The following is a 23,830-nucleotide window of genomic DNA, read 5'->3' on the forward strand; positions in this document are numbered from 1 at the left end:
ATCACATATTTAACTGCTCGTAAGAGGGAGTGCTTGTTACAGAACTAAAAGCCAACATTTCTAAATATTTCATAGACATTATTATCTGTCCATGTCTTGGATCTGTGACTGACTTTTTACATCTGTATGGGATGCTGCTCCAGGTCCAGAGAGATTACTTGGTGTAGCAAAGCTGACACTTTCCCATGAGTTCACGGGAAATGCAGGGCAGCAAACAGCCCCAGGGGTTATCTTGGAGGCAGATCCTACTGGTGCTGACTTTACGTGGCTTCTGTACATAATTGCAACATCTACAATGATTTATTGAGTGCATTTTATGCTAAGTACTGGAAATATAAGTTTTTTCTGCTTAATGCTTTCAGATTTTTTTGTGTTAGAAATTGTTGAGATGTCATGGCCTTAAATTTGTTTTCAGGAGTAATTTCAATAAAACTTCAGTGTAGGTACTTTTCCAATACATTGTTTCAGCCAAAATAATGATCAATCAATTGGAAGGAGACTATTGCCTTCTGACCTGTTTGATGAAACTAAAGAGGAATTCTGCCTTTGAGACAAACCGTTCTAGTTTAGTTGTTCAACTTCTGTTTTACCATTAAGAGAGAAATGAATTTTAGAGTATTAGTGTTTTGATATTCATTCTGGTCTTTCGAAGCACAAGTGCAGCATTCCAGAAGGTTTCCTGCACAGAAAACAACGTGTGCTGATGTTATAAGGATGGTGCAGGTGGCATTGGTAGTCTATGAGGCTGCTCTGAAAGTGATACTTCCTGATTTTATTACACTGGCTTATGACAGCAGGAGGCCGGTGTTGGTGGTATGGCAGTAGAGGTTGAACCTTTCCACCAATATTGTGTTATGTTTTGTTGCTGCGTGAGAGGTAGGGATGGTGATAGGAGGATGGTTGGACTAGGTGATCTTGTTGGTCCTTTCCAACCTAATGAACCTATGAACCTAGGTGGCTGTAGAGGGATGGTGTAAAGGCAAAAGGACCAGCACAGAGAGAGGAAAAAGAAGGAAAAAGAATGCTCACCCATCTCTGTGGATCTAGACTTGCAGGGACAGAACTCCAGGAGGAGAGATCTTTAACAAGAGATCCTTCCTCAGTGGCAGTTGGCCCTTAAATGAGGTCTAAGAGGAGTGGAGCCAGGCTCCACCTCTTCCAGTTGCACAGGTGGTTTACCTTCTGCTGTGCTCCCAGGGCTGACCCGATCTTTCCTTCAGGTGCTCAGTCAGTGGTTCAGGCTGTGACTCAGCAGTCCCCATACAGATGGTCTGAAATTGTGGTGTCTGAAATGGAAGTGCATAGGAAGAAAAGGTGTGTCATTGAATTCCTCCATGTGAAAAAAATAGCGCCCATTGGCATTCATCAACACAATTTAGCCTGAATGTTTATAGAGACCAAATAGTGGATGTGTGCACAGTGAGGTGGTGGGTGGTGGATTTCAGCAGTGACTACTGTCGTTGTTGTCACCTCTGCTGATGTGGATTGTTATGAGCATAGGCATGTGGACTCTTGTTCATGGCTGGCAACAGTGCATAGCTAATGGTGATGACTGTGTTGCAAAACAGTGTTTTGTAGCTGAGAATTTGCTTGATCAAATAGTGCTCTTTCTATCTGTTGATTTCATGGGAGTAAATAGGACTCATTACTTTCAGAGTGGCCTAGGTGTGTGTAAAAATCAGTTTAAAGCATATGAAACAATATGGATATGTGAATAAACTATTTTGCAATTAATCATTTTTAGTATGTAAAAAATCAGATTTAGAATTATAATGTTAAAATAAAAAAAAAAATAAAAAAGCCTTTCCTTGGAGGTATGCAAGGGTTTACTTAAGGATTAGATGTGCTCTCTGCAGTGCTTATGTAGCAGTGCTTACAGTTGGCATCAACAGCTGGCGCAGCTAGATCCTCCGACTTTCTTTTTTTTGACTTTTTGGAGGTACTAGAGAGTGGCTTGATGCTTTTGACATCCGTGTGACAGCTTCTCGCATAGGAGATGAGCAGTGCGTTCTACCACCCAGCTGTGTGTATTAGTCTGTACATCAGCTGAGGCGCGGCACTTAGCCAGATCTGACAATCACACATGAGCTAGTTCTACCTATACACAAGAGTGCATTTCAATGTTGTGTGTGTTTTTGCCAGGAGGCTGAGACTTGACAAAGGAATTGTCAGAATCTCTCAACTTCCCACCTCTTTTTCCCACAGTCAAATCCATGTTTGAAATGTAGGATTTCTTTTTCTGCTGTTTAATGGGTTTTATTTTACAGCTGACAAAAGCAATCTAATGTTTTCAGTGATTTCATGTAATAAAATTGTAGCAAGCTTTTCATAATAGAAAAGAGTTATTGTTTTGGAATATACAGCATATTAGCATGTCATTTTCTGCCAACACAATCTGAGGCTGCATTATGCTCTGCTTCACCGATGACTTGATGTCAATGTATAATGTGTCCCCAATGGAAACTAGAGACTCAGCGAAATTACAGTTCTGCTTTCCAAATTCCAGTGCTGCTATGTTGTCGGTCTTGTAAGAAGAACAGCAGATTGGGAATGTGGAGATGAGTATGTGAGAACTGTCTGCTCAGATTTCCATTTGGCTGAGCTGGTAGTTATAAACCTTAAAATTCTTTATACTGCTTTCTTAATTTAGGTCTGTCTGTCTTCTGTCTTGGCCTAAATTTCAGTTGTTTGCCACCACAGAATAAATTGTGTATTAGCATTTTTCATAGTTCACCTTTCCTTGTTTAGATGTTTGTTATGAGCCAGGAGTTATTACATGTAATACTTCCCCTCTCCCTTTTTATAGTAGGATTGCCAGAATGTATAAAATCTGTTTGCACTGTTATGTGGAACATATTAAACAGTTGCAAACTGAAAAGATTATGAAAAGGGAAATTTGAGAAGAATAAGAAATGTTGTTTTATAATAATACATTCTCTATGGAGTAAGCAATTTGCAGTGACATCTAAGTGATGAAATATGCAGTATCTGATTAAATACGTTTAAGGAAACTGTTAGTTATCTGCCCTTCCATTTTATTGTTTTAATTTTTTTCATAGTTATGTTTTTTTCCTTCATATCGCAACCCTATTCCTTTAAAAACTGTATTTTTTTTTTCATCTGTTCATCTTCTTAAACTGCAGCTTGCTCTAAACTTTTTTTTCAGTTATTTCTTCTGGTTGTGCTCATGTAGTTGAAAATATTCACATTCTCATTTTTATTGCAATCCTTTTGTTATCTGGTATGTTCTGGGTAAAAACATGATTTTATGAAATTTGAATTGCATTTCCATCAGTAAATTTTTGTTAATAATCAAAGCTTCTATAGGAAACCATCTTTGCAAGATAAAAGAAAGAAGAAACGGGAAAAAATGTGAACTTTCTAGGCCAGTGCTTCATTCATACACTCATTTCAGCAATCACTTTGGAATGTGGCTGACTTTTAGGTTCTTTATTTTAAAAAAAAATTAAGCCATTCAGTAGAATATGGGTCTTGTATGTATTAGATCCACAAAACAAAGTAGAAAAACAAAATAAAAGATGAATATCGAAGTCCAAATTCAGCGTACGTTTGAAGAACATTGGACCAACGTGGATTTTCATCTCTGTAGTAGTAAGGTCAGATGATCTAAAGAATTTGAGAAGAAACATACTCACTTTCTCTGAAATTACTTAAGGTGAATTGCTGTTATGTAGAAAACCTTTAGAGATTTTTGCATCTATTTATTCTTCATCATTTTTTCAGACTGGTTGAGAATTAATGGCACATTTGCCTTTTTATTACAACCAGTTTTATACTTTCTTTTATCTTGCCTCTTAGTCTAACTTTGTGTTCCAATATTATTAATCTAATGTTGTGCTTCCATTTTACTCCCCAAAACAGAAAAAAAAGCTTCTTGAAGAACTTGGAGAGAGCAAACTTCCATACTTGACACCAGCCGATGCTGATTTCCATCATTTGGTAATGTATTTCTTTTAACTGTACTTGTTTTAAACTGAAGTGTCTGTTTGCATTGGACAATTGAACAATAAACAAAGCTTTCTTCTAAGACATTTAAACACCTATAAACACGAAGTATCACTGATTGAGTTCTTCCCAGTGACGGGTAAAAATAGAATAGGTTCACATGGTATGAAGTAAGACTTCTAGAATCAAAATAGTCAAGAATGAAAAAATTAAAACTTAATTTGTTTCTAGGATTTTGACGTGAGCAGTTTTTCAAGCTCTCTTTTGCTTACTTCCATATTAGAAACTATAGGAATATGTATTAATAACTACTGAAATGGAAGTCTGCATTATAGGAGTAACTAAATGCCTTGTTTACTTTCCCAAAGTGTGTAGCCATGCAACTCATGTAACAATGAATCACTGTTTCTTAAGCTTTATGGAAATAAAGCTAACTTTGGACTTTTTTTTTAAGGATTTTGCAATTTGTAAAGGCAATATATTTATGATTTGACAAGAATTGGCAAAATAGAATTAAGCAAAGAAATATTTTTTCCTACTTTTGTTTAAAGTAACCTTTAATTTTGCAGAGAAATTAATGGTGAAAACTAGAATGCATGCCTCAAATGAAACCAAACAGAAGTGAAAACATGCCAGCTAGTTACATGGGAAGTAAGCCCAATGAAAGTTTTAAGGAGTGCCATGAAATGAGTAGAGGAATATTCCTTGGATCTTTTTAGGTCAGTCAGAAACCATATGGCAGGAATTGTAGGTTAAATCAGATCAAATCCAAACACAGTAAGATAAAAAGCATGAGAAAGAATCTCTTTAAGTTGAATAGCTATAGCATTACAGAAATGTCGCCTGTCTTGCACTGACATATGTCTCGAAGATGTATATGGTAGCAGACTACTCACTTGCAAGGATTAATTTCTCTTTTGTAGGATGCCAATGCCAAAAAATATTTAGCATGTTTAGCTGTTTATCGGTTGGGCTCTGGATTACAAGTCAGATGCATAAAATCAAAAAGTTTTATCTCAGAATGGCAGTTGTGATATTGAGCAATTGGTATACTTCCCTTACATTTCTACTTGATTTGAGTTGTAAGGTGCTTAGGAAAAGCATGGTTTTCTATAATCTTGGAGTGCTGACCATAGTGGAAGGTAAGCTGAGCTTTTCATTGGGGTTTTCACCAGCTGTGAAAAGACTTGCAGACTTGCTGTTGTGGTGTGCTTCTGTGGCAGTGGGAAAAAAGGAGTGAACAAGATGTTGTTAGCATGAGTTGTTTCTTTTCTTTTCTAAAAGGAAATTCTTTTCAGCCTTCTCAAGAAGGAAGCCTTTTCCTACTTTAGAGACTCCAGAAGCCTGACGTTAGCTCCTTGCTACTCCTGTAATATATTCCCTCCTGATCATTTTTTATATCTGCTCTTGCCCAGCATCTTATTTTTTTCCCCATCTTTTACATCCTACATCCACAGTCTTATAGAGTTGACAGGAAAAGAGAAGTTATTGCTGAGGCTGTCCAAGCAGCAGCTCCTTTGCCTTAGGAATTTATAAATATAGGAGGAAACTAAAAGATGAGAAACAGAGAAATCAGACCTACTCAAGCCCTAGTGGAGTTCAGATTCATTGCAGTTGCAGTATACAGAATTATAGTTTGTTTAGTGTTTGTGTACACTAGGGACTTCTAAGTATATGTGATAAACATCACAACTTTTAAATTCTTTCTGTGGTTGGGAAATGCTACTGCAGACATTACAAGTTCCGTGATGGTAACAAAAAAAAAATGGGTAAGGAGGGTACAAACTTGAAGTCAACAAATTGGCAAAGCCGAATAGAATATCACACGTGATAAAGTTTAATTCTGTAATCTGTCTTTCCAGGAGAGATCTGCTCTGCTCCTGCAAGGATTTACCCCTTATAAAGCGGCATGCTTTGAATGTGTTAGAAAAGTTAGTTGGATTGTGGGATTGTATTTCAGAAGCTACTGTCTACTGACAAGTGTGCTATCTGAACAGAGCTAAGCAGTTCCGTCTCAAGCAAAACGTCACTGATGTCCTCTTCTGAAAGGTTTCATAGCTGATGAAGGATTTCAGAAATGGCCCCAAACTATTGGCTGAAGCAGTGTAATATCGAAGGATGATTATGAGCAAATAAGTCTGTATTAAAAAAAAAAAAAGGCAGTTTATGAATATGTGAAATACAGACTTATTTCTTGGTGTACCATTTGGTTTATCAAGGGTCCTTGTTGTTCTTTTCCAGCTCTGCTGTCACTTTAGTTTACGCAGTAGGGCGACTCTGATATGGAAGTCAGAGCATGGGTGTACTTGAAATAGTGTGTGTGACATTCAGGTGGAGAATCAATCATCACATGTGCCTTTTTTTTTGTTTGTTCTGTGGTTGCTGGTCACACAACCACTTCTTTTTTTTTTTCTCCCAGTGAGCAATGAATTGACCTTTAATACTTGCTGTCAGAGTTACAACATGCAGTACATGATTCCTTCCCCTTCCCCATCCCCCCAAAACAACGAGGTGTCCGGTATGAACCCAGCATTCACCCTGTGCTCTGATTCCTTAATGCCTTCCTTATGTTGGACATAGCACAACGTCTGGTTGGAGATTTAAAGAAGACCAAACTGTTTTCTTGTCATGTGTCGGAAACGTGTTTCCATTTCCTGACTTTTTCTGAGATAGCAGCATAGTGTTTCTTTAAGGTAGAATCTTCAGTACAACATGTAAAATTTAATAATGAAATACTTCTTAAGCATGTAATCTTAAAACATAATCCAAAGGTAACATACCTCTGACTTGATTAACAAAACAATGTGGGAGCTGTTACTTCTGCAGTCTGGAAGGTTACTTTGGTAAAAAATTGTGTGCTTCCTTTAGTACATGCTTTCAGGCATTTAATTGCTTTACATCATATTGTTATTTCCCTGCTTCTCTAATAGTTTGGAATTGTATATGTGTTATTCATAACAGCAGTGTAGTGTATTTAGTGATATAATAAAATGACTTCCTCTATTACATGCCCTAATAGTCTATATAATGTGGTTGTTGGTTAATCTGAAATGAGTATATACTATATACAGAATTATTAATGGAAGAATTGGTGTAGTAATAATTTTGTCACAGCATGTAATATTGCTGTGATGTATGATTATGAAATATCTGTAATTGGCATCAACCCATGCCCGTGCATCTGACTGTAGCCTGTAGCAGCAAGTACGTGAAACTTGCAGATACTACCTTCAATAGTTAGTCACTGAGGATTTTTTTCCACTGTCCTGTTCAAAGGCAACAAACAAAAGCACTGATTGAAACAAATTGAATGGTTCATGACCTCTGAAGGAATTGTTCCAGTCTCTTGGCAGTTGTTTCTCCAGTTATGTTCAGTCCTTTTAATGAAAGTTGGGATCCAGTGTTCTGTGCTGCAGATTGTAGAAGGACCTTCAAATCAATATTTGGAAGTATTTTCAAGGTTTGGTATTAAGAGTCAAGGATGAAAGTACTGTCATAAGAATTTACCATCTGTAGATGTCGTTATATCAAATTAACTTTTTTCCCCTTCTTTCTGGGAAACTACTTTTTGGAAACTGTAAAAATGTGTGAAGAAAGGGAGTTAGCTTCTCTGCTAGAACATGACACCATTGCTTGTTAATTCTTTAGATGGACGGATTTTTATTATATTTAATCATTGTTTCTAAAATAGGCCTCCTTTTGTATTTACCTTTTAATTAGCACCATAATCATAGAAATCTTCTGAAATGCTGCGTGTTGTCAGCATCATAACATGTAGTTATCTGCTTGCATGCAGTAGAAAATGTGCATATTGAGTGACTGATCTGTATTATTAAATGAACCTTTTAGAATTTCTTTCCTGAAAGTCAGGTTTAGATCCTTCTTGGAAGTACTAGTGAAGTGGTTTTGAGCTCTACTAGGAGCCCACAGGTGTATTGTGGGCCAGTCTGACACTTTTCTGGTAGTGGTTTTGTTTTGTTTAAAAGCACTTTGAACATAAGCTGTTACATTAGAAAAATGCTTAGATCAGATTTATGCATCTGTGTGCACTTGCCCTGTTCCCAGTTCCTTCAGGTTTCACCTTTCTTTATTTCTTTTCCCATAGCACCATCAGTATCTACCTTTTCCCTACAGTAGTGACTAAATTTGTGAGAAGAAATGAGCTTAGTGAGTGTTTCTGAGCTTTCAGAGTATTAACTGACACCCAATAGAGTCACGTTGCCTGTTTTTCTTTACTAAGGGCATTAGTTTTCATCTTTTTCTATTATCTAAGAGTTTTAATGAAAAATGCAGTTAACATTTTCTACTTACAGACTTACTCTCTAGTGTATGTCTGTTTTGCAAAACAATCTCAACAGTAGTTAAAGGTGATCTATAGGCAGCCAATAAAAGTTGCAGTTATGTAATGCTCCTTTAGAAAGACATATTAATGAAATATAATTCTTTCCTGGAGTGAGAAGCAGTGTTTTACATATGATCGTATGGGGACTTGAGAATAAAGGACAGTGCTGGTGGGGGGGATGAGAGTAAAATAGGTTTTTAGGAAATTTTTATAATTGAAAACGAGGAGCTTGCTGGCATCTTGGTGAATGTGACAATAGAAAGGTGGTCAAGGATAGAGCAGACTGTTATGGAAGACTTTGAAGACATTCAGTTCAGAAGGATGTTGACTTTTTTGACACATTATATTTGAATTTCTATTGTTTTTACTACAAAAATAGTTTAGTGGGGAAATATTGTTGGTAGTTGGACAGCTGGACTCGATCTTCAAGGTCTTTTCTAAGCTTGGTGATTCTATGATAAAGTAACAAATACTGGCATCTTGCATCTATTTCTTTACCATATTCTAGACTCGCACTTGATAATTTGTGTATTTATTTACCTGTGCCTGAATATGTGAACTACTTGTTTAAAAAAAGTAATTTTTTCTTGTTGTTCTTGTTTTTCTCATTTAGCAGAAGACCAAGTATTCCAAGCTAATTTTCAAAAAGTCGGATACAGTACCTGAAGAGCTCCATCAGATAGTACAAGAGGGCTTTTTGACCTTGCGGAAACACAATTGTTTTTTTCAAGATCTTGTAAGGATTAAAGGAAAAGATTTTTTTACCCCAGTGTCTCGTATATTAATTGGAAACCCAGGATGCACTTACAAGTACTTGAACACAAGATTATTTACAGTTCCTTGGCCTACTGAGGGTTGTGAAATAAAATATTGCAGCCCCCAAATATATGATGCTTGTAAAGCATTAATCAAACTTAATGACTACTTGCATATTGAAGCAGTCAAGTCAATACAAGGACAAAATCTGCTAGACACTGAAGATATCAAAGACCCTACTGTAATAGGTAGGGAGCAAAGTGCTGCTACTTTGCTTATGGAGAAAGGGTCATTTTCAAAAGATCAAAGCAGTTGTTATGTACCAGAGGATGACTACACAAGTCTAAATAACAGAACATCTTATAACTTGACTTTATTAAATTATATGGATCCGCTACAAATGCCGTACTTGAAACAAGAGCCTTATTTTGGAATGGGGAACATGGCAGTGAGTTGGCACCATGATGAGAATCTGGTTGAGAGGTCAACAGTTGCTGTGTACAGTTACAGCTGTGAAGGTGAGTGGTTTCCATCTTTACAGCCATAACCCTAGAATTTAGAGACTTGATTTGTAGTTGTAAATTTTACTTTGGGTATCATTTTCAATTGACTTCTAGTACTTCCAACAACACCTGAGAAAAAACTTCACAGTGATAGGCTTTGGCCAAAGACCATTATATAAAAATAATTATTTATATTTTCATGAGTCTTCAGTTGTTAATTTCATTTTTAGTTTTGAAATGATGGGTTGCTTTGTTACATTCAGCTGAGCTCACCTTGTCTACATTTCTTGGACATAAAATATCAGTCCACTTAGCAAACTCAATAAAAAAGATTCCCTAATCCTAGATATCAGCTTCTACCCATCGCATCCAAGTAACGTAATTAATCTACTTGATTTTCTAGGCCTAAATAAATGGTCATTTAATAAACGAGTGTGGCACTTGAGACAGTGAGGTTCTGTGTAATCTCCTTGTATGAGGAAGCTGGGGCTTGCAGAGCTTTACAGCTGGTACAGATTTCTTCTGCCGTGGAGGCAGAATTCCCAGCTCCTTCACAGTTTGAACAGCAGGAGCCCTGGGAGCTGAGTAGTGATCTTACAGCATCAAGGTAGCTCTGACTGTTTAGAGATGCACAACTCAGTTTGTGTGGGTTTTTTTTTTTTTTTTTACTTCTCTTGCATTTTTTTATCATTTATGCGCTTATTTAATTAAGTGTAATTGAAACCTTTAATACTATAGATGAAATAACTTTACTTGCTAATTCATTTGTTCACTTTTTGTTGCCATAGTGGAAGCATAATGTTGGAAACTTTGTTCAGTATTATTTAAAGTTTTTAATGTGCCAGTGAAGAAATCTGAAAGACAACACAAAGATGTCCATTTTTTCTTACCTGAATTTCCCACAAGCTAAGTTTGAGGTTAGAGATGTAAATTTCTCTGGATATTTGTAGTATCTTGTTTAGTCTCTTGCTGTAAGAAGTAAAATAAATAAATAAATAAAACAGGTCTGTTAGCTGGCAAGGCAATGTTGACAAACTTAGCAAAGCCAACGTTAGTTGTGCTGATGACTGATCCAGACCGAACTTTCATGCTTGTTCCTATCACTGAACCTGCTGACTTTCATTGCTGCAGCAATTGGGAATATTTCATAATTACTGATGTTGCTCCCTCACTAGGTTTGAAAATAAGAAATTCTGAGCCTCTATGGATTGTTTTGAATTGGAATAAATCTGTATTTGTAGTTGACAAATAATCTTAATTATGCATTGCTTAATGGGTAAAAGTCACCGAGTAGTGTTTTGTACAGGATGAGAACAATAATATTAAATGGCTTCTAATGTCAACAGTACAGTAAATATTGCTTGTTGAAAGAATAGAAATGGTGCATAGAGAAATAAATATTACCTTGATACATTTAGACAGTATTCTAGATGACAGCTGATAAGAGCAGTGTCAGCAAATATTCCAATTTTTGTTTTACTATGAATGGCAGTTGCAAGTGAAAGCTAATGTTACTAGTGTCTAACTAACCTCTTACGTTATGGCTTTTCAGTTGTAAGGCAGGTGAAACATCTCTAGGTAGAAGCTCATTCTTTCCTGCCATCTACTGAGAAGCCAGAGTACGGTCTACTTTGTATCTTGTGTGTCTTGTACTTTCATGGAAAAATTGCTGTGGAAGACTGTAATATTTCTAATGTAAATTTCACTAAACTTTGAAAACATGCCCAAATACTTCAAAATTCTGGAAAAAAAAATCTGTGAAGGATGATTTTTTTTTTCCGTAGTTATTTAATGGTGGTCAGTTAAATTGAATGACAAAACTAGATGTTTACACTCCTTGTTTTTAGTAATGTGTTGGCAGTGATTTCATCCTATCAGAAGTGATGTTTGATTTAAAGTTACATTTAGGGTATGGTCTGGCTTGAACAAAGGATATTTAGGTTTGAGTGCCAAAAACCTCTCAAAAATTTTGGTACCAAATAGCAAAGAAACCTTTCAAGGATACTTTTCTTTTGCTGATGGACCACAACCAAACAAGATCCAGGAAAACAAATTCCTTTTTGCTCTGGACATAACCATGACCCCAGACTGACAAGATCAGGTCTTAGACCTACAGCATCTCCAAAATTAGAGCTGTCTACCTAAAGCCAAGTGTTGAGGCCAATTTTTTCAGCTTTGTTCTCTTTCATGGTTCTATCCTTAGTGACAGGTTTGATGAGCTATTATCATGTTGTGGCAAGCTTGTTAGCCAGTTGCACCATTCCTTTCGGGGTCCCAGTGTAAAAGTTTCTTGCAGGCCAAATTCTGTATTTATTACAGAATAGAGATCAAATCCACAGATAGTTTTATCATATTTCCATTAAGCGCTGCTGCATTGGACCACTGCTGTGTAGTTTAATCCATAATAAATAGATGTTCTTAATGTGCTATATATATGTAAGGCCATATGATTTACTCTCATGTACCTAAGGTTCAGATGCGTTCAAATGTTTTCACTTAAATATGAATTGTTAACTTACATTCAGCATTCAGTCATGCTGGAGGGATTACAGAGAATTTTATGAAAATTTCATGTTATGTAAAAGTTTTGTCAGTGCTACCTGGAGATATACAACAAGTGTTAAGGTGTGAGGTTTTGGGCATTATTTTTTTTCCCCCTCTCACTGCTGGAATAGTTTGCATTTGAAAGCTAGTAGCAGCTTGCTTCCATTTCTTACCAAAATAACATGGTAGGAACAATCAGTTTCAATTGCTGCTGATAATTATAAGGTGCAGTAATTGAGAATACAGAGAAAAGGAGCCTGTGAGCTACATTTGAACTCTGTACTTAAGCAATAAAAAATTTATCAAACTGCAAAAAATAAGTCATTTTAACGAGCACATTCCAAAGGTGCTGGATTTATGAGGAGACCCCAGGAAACTTTCATTGAAATTGCTGTCTCTGATTGTAGTTCTATATTTTATTGGTGCCATATTGTGAACAGTGCCGCTGCCAAAGTGAATGGGAAAGCAGCATAACAGAGAGAGTTAACCCAGAAAGGTTACCTCTTTTTATAATATCTGTGATGAATTGCATTAAAAATGCCTTGAAAGCCATCTTATTTGCAGTTTTCAGAAAGCATTTTTTTTTTTAAATTAAGTTGCAATTTATCTGAACGGGTCAGAAAATATGAAAGCCCCTCAAAGACTTTACTATTGATTTTCTTGAGTATTTGCTCACTCTTGTTTTCTCATTTGTGTGTTCCTTGATAGAAAGGCCTAGAGCTGCTCCTGAGTCAGAGCTTCAGCCAGAGGAGAGCAGCAGCAATGAAGAGGGGGATATGGGGAATGGATTTACAGTATGAGTTTCAGCTGAGGGCTGCAGATTGGCTTTTGGAGATGTTTTGGCTCTCTGCTTTCTGCTTGTAGGCAATACTTAATTGACACAGGAAGGCAATTTATTAATTATTAAAGGTTGTCTCCAGCTAAACAAACAGTGCAGTAACCATGTGAGATAAATGACTTGAATATTTTGGAAGTGAGAGTTCAAGGTCACTTTTTAGCTGCACACAATATAGTAAGATTATAAATGTGTGTTTTGGTATTTTTGTTCTAGGATTTGGTGAATACTTAAGTTGCAAAAATAGTATACAAAAGTACATCTGCAGTGGGCAGTGAAAGAGATGTTTGTTAGCAACAGTTCACACAAGCAATAATTATGCGTTCTACGTTGTTGATGATTTCTAACAGTTGACTGCCATTCTCTGCCAGCTGTTTATTAAAACTTCATCCTCCCTCTGTCAAAATGCTCTGTTACATTAGCCATAAAACTGTTACACCATAGCTCCCAAATACCTTGTTATAAATGCTGGCTGTATCTTTCAATTCATACTGCAGTGAAGTAAGCTTATGAAAATAGTTCTGAGGGATTAAGCTCTAAATACTGTTTTTATGCAGTGGATTATTTTTTCCCCAAGCTCCACATGTTCGTGTTACTTAATGATAAGAAAAGTGTTGTGACAAATGCATTGAAAGCTTCATTGGCTCTTCTACGTTATCTATCATGTTTGACTAATAATTCTGAGAAAGGAATGGCAGATAAGATTCGTAGTTTATCTAGACCAGCAAGGTTCAGGAGACAATGTTTTGTGCGCGTAGTGGAAGTTTTAAGTCAGGGCTTGAACCAGTGATTGGGTACCTGGTGGGAAGGCAGGGCCAACCCAGGGGAGCTCAGGTGCACTGGCACCTGAATGACTGAAAGGGATGGAGCCAGGATCCACCCTTTCCCAGACCTCTTTTAAGGGTTGGTGGAGGTGAGGGTATCTCACTAGAGATCCCTGTGTTCTTGAGGTTTTCCAAAGCTAAGCAGATTCTTCCCTTTGTTTCTGTGCCTAGGACTATTGCATTTGATCACGTCCCCACTTGCTGCAGCCTAGGTCTTTGCACCTCTGCTGTCATTGCTGTGTTTTCTACTGTGTTACAGCATTACGTGTGCACATTACTTCACCTTACTTTGCCTCAGTTTATGATTTAGTGAAATTACAAATAAACAAACAAACCTGCAATTTGACTTGGAAGTAATTATTAAAAGTTATCTATTTTTACATCAGTGATCAATCTCTTATTTTTTTTCTTTGCTTGTAGTTCTAGTAATAAATGAGAAAAGCTGGTATCTATAAAACTCTCATTATGTGTATTGACAATGTCAGAAAAATTTGAGTCCATTATGGACTTCGATTTGCCTTTACTTTGTAGTTAACAGCAAGTTTTCATCTTAGAAAAGTTATTGCAAGAAATTCTTAATCTCATATGGCGTTTTTTGTACTTTTGACCTTGGAGGGGCTGGTACACCGGATGGAGATTGTGGAAAATTTATGCCTATTAATACTGTATCAATGTGGATTATCATTAAATGTCTATTGTTAGATCAGACATTGTATTTTAAGGTTGTCATCTTATCATTCTTATCTTTGTGGATTTTTTTCCCTTCTTCTCTCTTTAAAGGTTCATCAACTGAAGAAACTAGTGATTGGAACCTGAAGGGAAGAGACCCAGCTGTATGGCATGTAGGCTTGAAGGTAGCATGGGACATAGAGACACCTGGATTAGCAATACCACTTCACCAAGGCGACTTCTACTTGATGCTTGGTAATTTTTGTGGGCTAGGAAGTTGAATGTTCTGTTGAAAACACAGAAGCTAATACCTAATTTTAAATGAAACTTTTGCTCCTTTCTTTCAGTTAGTAGTCTCCTAATATACCTTGAATATATGGCAAATTCCACCTATTCTGATAAATTACAGCCTATTTTGAGCAACTTTCTCTTACAGAATTTATTTTGCTTCAGAGAAAATCAAAAACAAAAAGTTGAGCTTTTTTTTCCCTGTCTGTTGTGTAGGTGGAGTTGATGGTTCAAGTCAGACTGAAAAACATGAGTAGAATTTCCTCAGGTCTTATGAGAACTTGAGCTGTCTCTGTCCAATTCTTATATTTGTAGACACCAGTTTTTGTTGTTCTTAATGCAGTTCTACGAAGTAATTGCAAGAACATGTCTGCTTTAACAAAAAAATATCCTGTTTTTGAGGTTTGGGTTATAAATTGTCTACATATTACACAAACTGTGACTGCAGCAGTTTAAGTTTGGTTCCATGATTCCTGAGGTATCCACTGTGCTCATCTCTGGGTGTTTTATTGGGCACCTGTTTTAGACGTGAAGACGCAACGTTCCCCTCATTCAGCTGTACTTTCCAATTTGTACATTCAAACCTATCATTTCCTAGTAGTGGGATTATACTAAGATTTTAAAGAACAAAGCTGTCATACTTTAAGAGTGAGTCTCAATGTCTTGTGCAGAGGATTGGAAAATAAGATACAATTAAACTGAGCTCATTTGCTTGAAGCTGAGCTTGCTCACTGAGGTTTTCCAGACAAGACAAGGACTGCTGTTAAGACTTGTTATCACAAAACTGTTTTCTCTTTTGGCTTGTGTTTTTCTTGTGTTTTTGTTTGGACAAATTGAATCATACATCACACAATCAAAAATATGAGCAAACTCTGACGTTGCTGTGTTTGCCTGCAAAGCCAAATCACTAAACAGGCAGCTTTGAAATGGGAGAATACTTTCTGTTCCCTGTTTATGTCTTGGGAGGTAGATACTATGGAGGTTCCCTCAGATGACATATCACATTGCCAACTTACGTGGCTGAACAGTTTTCATAGGTTCATAGTTTTTTTCATTTTACCTTCTGGCCTCTGTAGCTATGAGCAAGGTTTAGTTATTATATGCAATATCTTTGTTGGCAACTTAAATTGTACTGGTTTTCTTAGTTATCAAATCATGTGCACCATCATCATGAAGGGGGCTGCCTGTGTTCATAAGTGCATGAACAGAAAAAGTGTTAAGACATGAGCTCCTTTGATACAGTGGTGTAGATGTGCAGATGTCCCTCCCTTTTTGTATTTGGGAGGGTATAGGGCAGTAGCATGTAAGAAGACTGAGACGTTGCTTATATGAAAGTGAAGTTTAGATGGCAGATAAACATTCCTAGGAAGGCAGTTATTAATCTGTTTGTGCAGTACTGGTTCAGGCATCAAGTAACCCTTTCATCTCATCCTTACTGACTGGAAAGTTTGTGCTTAATCAGCTTTGCTGGGCAGCAGATTCAGAAGGAAAGTAATAAAGCAAGGGGTCTGACCACTATTTTTATTTCACTGTATTGTAAATAATAGTTGACTGAGTTACCAGATCATAAGGATATTTCTCATTCCCTGGTGGGATTTATATACTGTAACTGAATTAAGGGGAATGCTATATGAAGATTGGCTCATAAAGTTAGATTGTTTAAAAGAAAACGTTGTTAACGTGTTTAGATGGAAACAAAGGTTGTGTTAAACATTCTTTAGAATGTAATATGTAAATCACTTTCTTATTAATGCTACACAGAGAACTACTCGGTAGGCCAGGTGCTAGATAATCTCTCCTGCCTTTTTATTTTTTCTCAGTTATATACCTAAATGTATTAATTTAAATGTATTTGAGTTTTTTTTTTAATTGGCAACACTCTGCCTGTGTTCTCGAACTGGCCTTTTTTTTAAGTTTCAGTGTGCATCAGAACTGCCTTTGTCATGTTCTGTTGCTTGAAGTGAGAGACATTATCAGTGGATGTGTACAGTTCTAGTGTATTTTTTTTAACCATACAGGATTTTTAAACTGTCTTTTCAGGGGAGGCACTATGAGGATATTTCTGAAGTATAAAAAATGATTTTATTTTCTAAGAGGTAGCTTGACAATAGAGAACACAAGTCTGGCTTAATTTATCTCGTTCCTTTAAACGTCACGCCTTGCAGAATGTCATTTCAGTAAGCATGATCATCTGGTTGGACTTTCTTAAAAGCAGCAGAAGCAGCATGCAAAGTATGTAGAAAATGTAGCGTTAGGATTAGTGTTGCACCTCAGGCTATCAGCTGGTAGTAGCTGTTGATGTAGAAGGGACTGATTGCTGGGACTGTGCTCTTAGGAGCTTTGACTCATCCAACTTGCAAGCACTGCAGGTCTGTCATTTCTGTTCCTGGCATGATGTAGTGCTTACTTTTGTATGTAAGCATAGTAAAATACCAAAATGTCAAGTTCAATATGCTGCTTGTAATTGAAGTCAGGTTCTAATAATTCCTGTACCCATTATGCTTCAATTGTTTCCTAATTTTGTCTGTTAATATATGGAAACGTGGTAACAAGGTGTCTTTGAGAAGTGTGCGAATATAGAAATTGGTGAATCCTAGTCTATGAGTATATCGTAGTACTAAAAACAATACTTATATTTGTTTTTAGCATTTCTAACAGGCATTTAGAACTTTAGTTTGTTCCCCTCTTCATTGTCTCAGTGAAACACATTTTGTTTTTCTAGGTAGAATTTAAATAAAATACGACCTTAAAAATTTACATCTTCATTCTCAGCACTCGTCTTCAGATGAAATAAGGCATAATACACATTGTTACTACCATGAGGTGATCACATCCACGCATTTGAAGATATTACAGTAGTAATAATGTATTTTACTTAAACACCATGAAACAAAATCTGCCATTATTCAGTAAGACAGACTTTTTTTGAGGCTTGACTTTCCTGATAGAGAAAAAAAAAAAAAAAAATTGCTCAAGGACTGGAAGTCTACTGCCTAAAAGAACTCAAATCTGAACTTTATATCACTCACGAAACGGAAACACTTTAGCCCAATTTAGAATAATATATTGGTCTGCAGAGGAAGTGCACACTGAACCCTGCTGTCTCAAGTACACAGTCAAGGGGTGTCTAATATGAAACGTGTTGGGTGCATGCAATAAATCCAAAACGTGTGGAGGTGAGCAAAGGGCCCCATCTGCTCTGCCCTAGAGCATGCTTAACTAGGGTTGTCATGGTCTTAGTATTAAATTGGAATCTTTCCCCTAATCTTTGAGTTAGACACAACCAGATTGGCAAGCAGATTTACAATTTTCACTAATTTTCCTACCATGACTTCAAAACATACTTAACAAAAATACACTCTGGACTTTTTCAAAGGGAGAAGATTTACTTTTCTGCAGCTGTTTCCCATAGATCAAGCTCTTGCTTGAAGGTTAGGGTTTTAAAACAGCATGAAGATGAATTTGGAATCTTATACCCCTCCCCACCCTCTAGCAGATTATAGTTCAAGAAGCATCAAAAAATTATTTTCATAACCATCAAGAAGTTAGGTGCACACATTGCAGAGGTTGGCTTGTGGTTAGAGATAAGTATTAAATGGAAGCACTACCACATGCGTATAGTGGCTCATTAAACTATTTCTAGGTATTTAATCTGCTTCTGTTTTCCACAAATTAACTTGAACCCTTTTTGCTCTGTAGCATCTTGAATGTGTTGGAGTTCTTTAACCCCATGTTTCTTACTTGACTCCACATTTAATCCAAATGCTGTATTCCTCAATTATTAAGACTTGGAATCCCAGAAACTTACTTGTCGTTACTGAACTTTGATCATGAAGTTTGGCAATTTCCAGACATCTTTATTTAGTTTAGCCTATTAATTCATTTGGTGTTTTGTTGGTGCACACTTTCTTGTTCAAAAACTAAAAATATTTCTTAATTAGGGCCAGATCATCCTTCTAGCTTTCTGATATGAAAGCACTACAAGACACACTCCATTGACCTGTAATTTCTTGGGGAAGGAAACATAGCCTTCTGGTACTTTCTGCTGACATACAGTAAAACTAGCTTGACTTTGTTTTCTGTTTTTGAAGCATTACTAAGAGATGGGTGAAAGAGGGGCTGGTTTCTGTCACCTGTTGTCAATCTCTGTAATCAGCCCCTTATGTCCAACAGCACCACCTGATTTTTGAGCTTAAGTAGTCCTGAGTGTATTAAAATCATTTACTTAATTAGTGTTCCTATGGTCAGATGAGGTTTGATAAAATGGCGCATGAGTAACTTTTTCTTCCTGGCTGTTATTGCTATCTTTGTTTTGTAGTACGGATTTGTAAGCCATCAGCCAACCTTGAGTGATGTTATGCGTGTAGTTACATAGAAATTCGGTTGAGAAGAATTGTAAGTAATGGAAAAATGATCTTGTGCATTATGAAAATTGCACAGTAGCATGGTAAAACAACAGCAAAAACGAGGAATACATTTACTTAGGTAATGTAGTTAGAGAAGTGAATAACATGGGTGAATTTCACTGGTATTTGTAGGTGCTTGAACATTCCACTCATCCTAAGCTTTGGCCTGTGCCTTAAACTGGACAGTTTACCTGCTTTGTGAATTTAAAAGGGAAATGTCCAAATAAAAAGTTCAGGAAGAATAGTTGTAAGAAGTTAGTAGAGACAACATAAACTGCTGTTGCTAATCTTGAGTGCACTTTATGAGCTGTGGTTTGTGCCTTCTTGAGTTTTTTCAGCTAGAAGTAGCTGCAATTTTAGCCTTTATTCTATGCTCCTTTCAGTAAAGGTCAGCTTCAGATTAATTTCCTTTCTTTTTGTTTTTTGTATTTGTTCCATCTTAATACAATGTACAATATGCAGTCACTGTTTTTCTGAGTGCTTTGGCTCATCACTGTACTGATGCTCCGCCAGTTTAGTAGACTTTAAATATTCATACATGTGTATACATATATGCATACAAATGTGCATCTGTACATCATACATATGCTTTTTAGCTTGCTCTTTTCAAGGAGGCTGTACATGCATAAGGATAATATTGCACCATGCTTGTGTTGCTTTATTTGAAAAAAGTCAATCACATCTATCAAGAAAAATGCCAACATTACAGTGTTTGGTTGGATTATTATGTTATAGCATACCACCATATACAACATGAGAATAATACAAAAATGGCAGCCTGAATAATTCTAACTGCAAGAGTGTCTTATGATCTTAAAGCCTAGAAAATGAAATCCTATCTGAAGGGGACTTTGTTCAGCACAGGGGGAGGTGTAGCCCAGGCAGGGCTGAGCAGAGCAGGATCTGGCAGTATTTTCAAGCAGGGAGAGGACCATGCTGAGGCTGTGTCCTGGTGTGGGATATGTGTTTGAGAAAAGCACAGGAGGGCATCAGGGGAAGAACACAGATCTGTGACGTGAGTGTGCGCCCGTTTTCTGACATAGGACATGCAGCACACACAGTGCAAAATGTGTCTGTCTGCGAGTAGCTGGAAGAAAACCGGGAGTCTTGTTTGATAAGGGTCCCCACAGCGATTGATAGTCTGTATCTGCTGAAAGGAGGATGATTGGTGTTAAAACAGTGGTGTTATTTTCAGGAGCCTCGAGCCTACTTCTCTCATAAAATTTAGTGCAAACTTCAGTAAGTCTCAATCCCTTAGTTTTTTTTTTTTGTTTTTTCTTCTATGCCAGTTACTAACTTCATAGATGTCTTGCATGGGTCAATGTATTAACACACCAAGTACCATATATTCCTAATTTTGTTAGTGGTATATGATGCTCGAGAGGCTGCATCGTGTTTGTTTAAACCTCACCAGTCAGTGCCTAGTCATGAAGTGGTGTTATCTCCATATACATTGTATTTTATGTAATAAAAGGAAGCTATGGTATTTTTTACTTTAGTGTAAAAGGAAGCTCTGAAACCAACACAGCAATCTGAATGTAGTGCTCTGAATAGATGCTTTTCTTGCTAAACAGACAATGACCAATTTAACTGTGTTTTTTCTTTTCAATTAATACATTTATAAAAGAAAAGCAAATCTTTACAGTTACCTGTTAAGACCTAGAACTTTTTTTTCAAATATCCTGAGTCACACCATCTATGAAACTTCAGCTATTTTTGTACAATAGCAGTTTTAGATGAATTTTAAACTCCTCAAATTACAAGTTTTTTTCTAAAAGGTAGAAATGATTAGAGATGGAAGTGATTTCAAGGAGGAACTCTACAATGAAAGGTTTGCCAAGGATTTGAATGAAAGTGAAAATCAAAGCCTGATAATTTTGATGCTCGACAAAAGATGTACCAAAATGAATGGGCGTTGAATGAAGCGATGGAAGTGTTTAAGTTCATCTTTTGTCATGATTCTTTGTGAAAGACATTGTATTATTTAAATGTTTCCAGAAATAATATTGTTCTGTAGTTCTTGCAAGATTTGGCTCTATGTAACTGACCTCATATTGTCTACATAAGAAACTGGTGTTATAATGTTCACAGATAAATTATTCTTACAGCTGGGGTTAAGTGAATCTTCTTGTGATTACTTATTCTTTAGACTTGTATCATTTTCAAGTTTCAGATTTGTTAGATGGTAAAATATAAATTTTAGAGCATGTTGGTTTTTGCTAATGAAAAGATTACAGTGTGAAAGGCTTATTGGTATTTTGAGTCTGGTGATAGTTGTTATGGTCAGAAGAACCTTTTCAAAACGAGATTTAGGGCTGTGGTTTCAGGTAATCAGATATTGATGCAGCAAAGAGAAATTCTACTTACGTGTTGAAAGGACGAAGTTTGGTAATTTCTTATCGTACTGTATTAAAATGACCAAAACTCATCTCTCCAAAAGAATAAGTGCTATTGAGGGTACTGACTCCAAGTTAACTGGATTTCTTCTTCAGTTTGTGAGAGGGACACATAATTTTAACACAAAAACTGAGTTTAAAGCACTTCATGAATAATGCTCAACATAACAATGAATGTTGCTTCTAGATGTAGTCTGAACTTTGTCAGGGCAATGTATTTCCTCTTGTATGGGAACTGTTGAATCATGGCCTGAACCACTGATTGATCACCTGAGGCGAGCACTGAGTCAGCTGCAGGGGCACAGGTGAAGGCAATGTACCGGTGTGATTGGAAGGGGTGGAGTCTGGCTCCACTTCTCCTAGACCCCATTTTAGGACTGACCACCACCAGGGAAGGCTCTCTTGCTGGAGATCCCTCCCGTGTGGAGTCAACGGTGAGCTTCAACCATTGTAAAAGGTGAGCCACCCTTTACTTACTGATAGTGTGTGTACCATCTGTATAAAGCTTTATTGAAATATACCATCCTATGCGATATCTCCTCTGAATTCCATCCTTTCAAATTATCTACCCTACACCTCTGAAATATGCTGATTTCTCAGAATTAGAATATTCTGTAGTAAGAATAATTTTGATGAAAGTCAGACCATGCAGATTCTGTCTGCAGTGGTTTTCAGGGCAGGGTGATGAAGCTGCTTTCTGGCCAGTTTGCCCATTGTGGTCTATGGCAGTCCACTGGCTAGCTGCAAAATTTCATTCTCTATGAAATGTCAGGCAGATAGCTTACAGCACATTGTGTTTTCTGGACTTGCCAATTTCTTGGCTCTGATCTTTAGGAGGAGGACATCTTTTTTCATCCTTTTTTTTTTTTCCTGAAGTGTATGCATCTTCTGTCTTCCATTCTTTTGTCCATCCTTTCATCTTTTTCCTTTTTTTTAATTTCCCCAAGAAATGTCTTATTTAGTGATTTGAGGAAAGTGATTGTAGTTTCCAAGAAGTGTTTTGCTTTCCATGATCCTCAACATTGAAAGAATGCATTTTGTTTAGCAGAATATTGCCTGTAAGAGGTGGGAAGAGCATCTCTTCTAAACAATAGAAACTTGGAGAAAACAACTATAGTATAGTTCTTTGTAACGCTAGGACAGTGAATAGCTATGCTCTGCTAAGCACCAGAGCTCAGTGAAGATACTACTAACTGAATTCTTTATTTCCTTCTGGAAGTGCTTGGTGTAGTTCTTTTATTCTGGCTATGTATCAATGAGTTTCTTTAACTATGTATTTTTTTTTCCTGTACTTAAGTTTTCCTAATCTTTCCCCAGATGATCTCAATATGACACACCAGCACTGTGTTTTGGCTGGCTTTTCACCTCGATTCAGCTCCACTCACAGAGTGGCAGATGTAAGTATGGTTTTCTACTTCATCCTTCTTTAAACTGATACTCCAGTACTGTAAATGTAGCATCGTGTTGCCTTATCCGGAACTGTGTTGAGTTTTACTTAATCAAAGTGTTTCCTTGAACCACTGTCATTTGCTTATAGTTGAACTGAGGTATGGTTGCTTCTGCATTAGTAACTTACTTAAATTCAGTCATTCATGTAAGGTATGAATTACGAATGTGCTTTACTACACCACATGGACTGTATAAAAGGAATGCAGAAACAGCTATTTTTAGCTGAATTTCTTTTTGGATGTGTAAGATTAAAAAGACATTAAAAATTACCACTTTATTTTTTGAGCAAACCAAGAGATAATACTATCAAAGCAAGAGTATGTTTTTATTTTTTCCTAGTTTGTGCAATGATGGTAAAGGAGCAATATCACCAAACATGGATGTAAACATACATAGAAGTCATAAGAAAATAAAGCCTTTGTTTCCTAAATGTACTCTGCTACCTTGAACTGGGCTCTGACATAAAGTAGTAGTGCACTGTGCATTTTAAAAATCAATAGTTCTGAATTCTACCTTATTTTAAGAGTACTCTGACTTACTGCTCCTGTCTCTGTTACCTTTGCAAGAGAATGCGTATTTCTTCTCAAATTTCAAGGTTTCTAATAGGTGATTATGCTTTGTTTTTGTAAACTCTTCAGGTCTCAACCTGTATGTCATGGAATTTTTTTTCCAGAAAGAATTTTAGATATTTTTTTTTTATTTTTTGAATGAAATTCAGTGAAAACCAAAGCAGCAGAATTGCAAGTCTGTTTTGTTCATGTTATGTACATCTTCTAAACAAGCAGCACTTTCAGAGTCAGTATGGAATTTTAAGTCTTACTGGGAGCTTGTACAGCTACGCACATACAACTG

At 36.6% G+C, this 23,830-nt stretch overlaps 1 protein-coding gene across 1 annotated transcript in view; it reads left to right on the top strand.

Annotated features, from left to right (window-relative positions):
* The window catches only part of FTO (FTO alpha-ketoglutarate dependent dioxygenase), a 221,434-nt gene that overhangs the window by 34,193 nt on the left and 163,411 nt on the right, over window positions 1-23,830 (top strand). Inside the window, exons 2-5 of the mRNA XM_065733271.1 lie at window positions 3,883-3,960; window positions 8,922-9,582; window positions 14,551-14,694; window positions 22,847-22,926. Of these exons, the coding sequence (XP_065589343.1) occupies window positions 3,883-3,960; window positions 8,922-9,582; window positions 14,551-14,694; window positions 22,847-22,926 (963 nt within the window). The remainder of the gene's footprint in view (window positions 1-3,882; window positions 3,961-8,921; window positions 9,583-14,550; window positions 14,695-22,846; window positions 22,927-23,830) is intronic.

The sequence above is a fragment of the Cyrtonyx montezumae genome, unplaced genomic scaffold (genome assembly GCF_038088225.1).
Source record: "Cyrtonyx montezumae isolate F1298 unplaced genomic scaffold, pur_monq_1.0 scaffold_17, whole genome shotgun sequence".
Taxonomy (NCBI): Eukaryota; Metazoa; Chordata; class Aves; order Galliformes; family Odontophoridae; genus Cyrtonyx; species Cyrtonyx montezumae.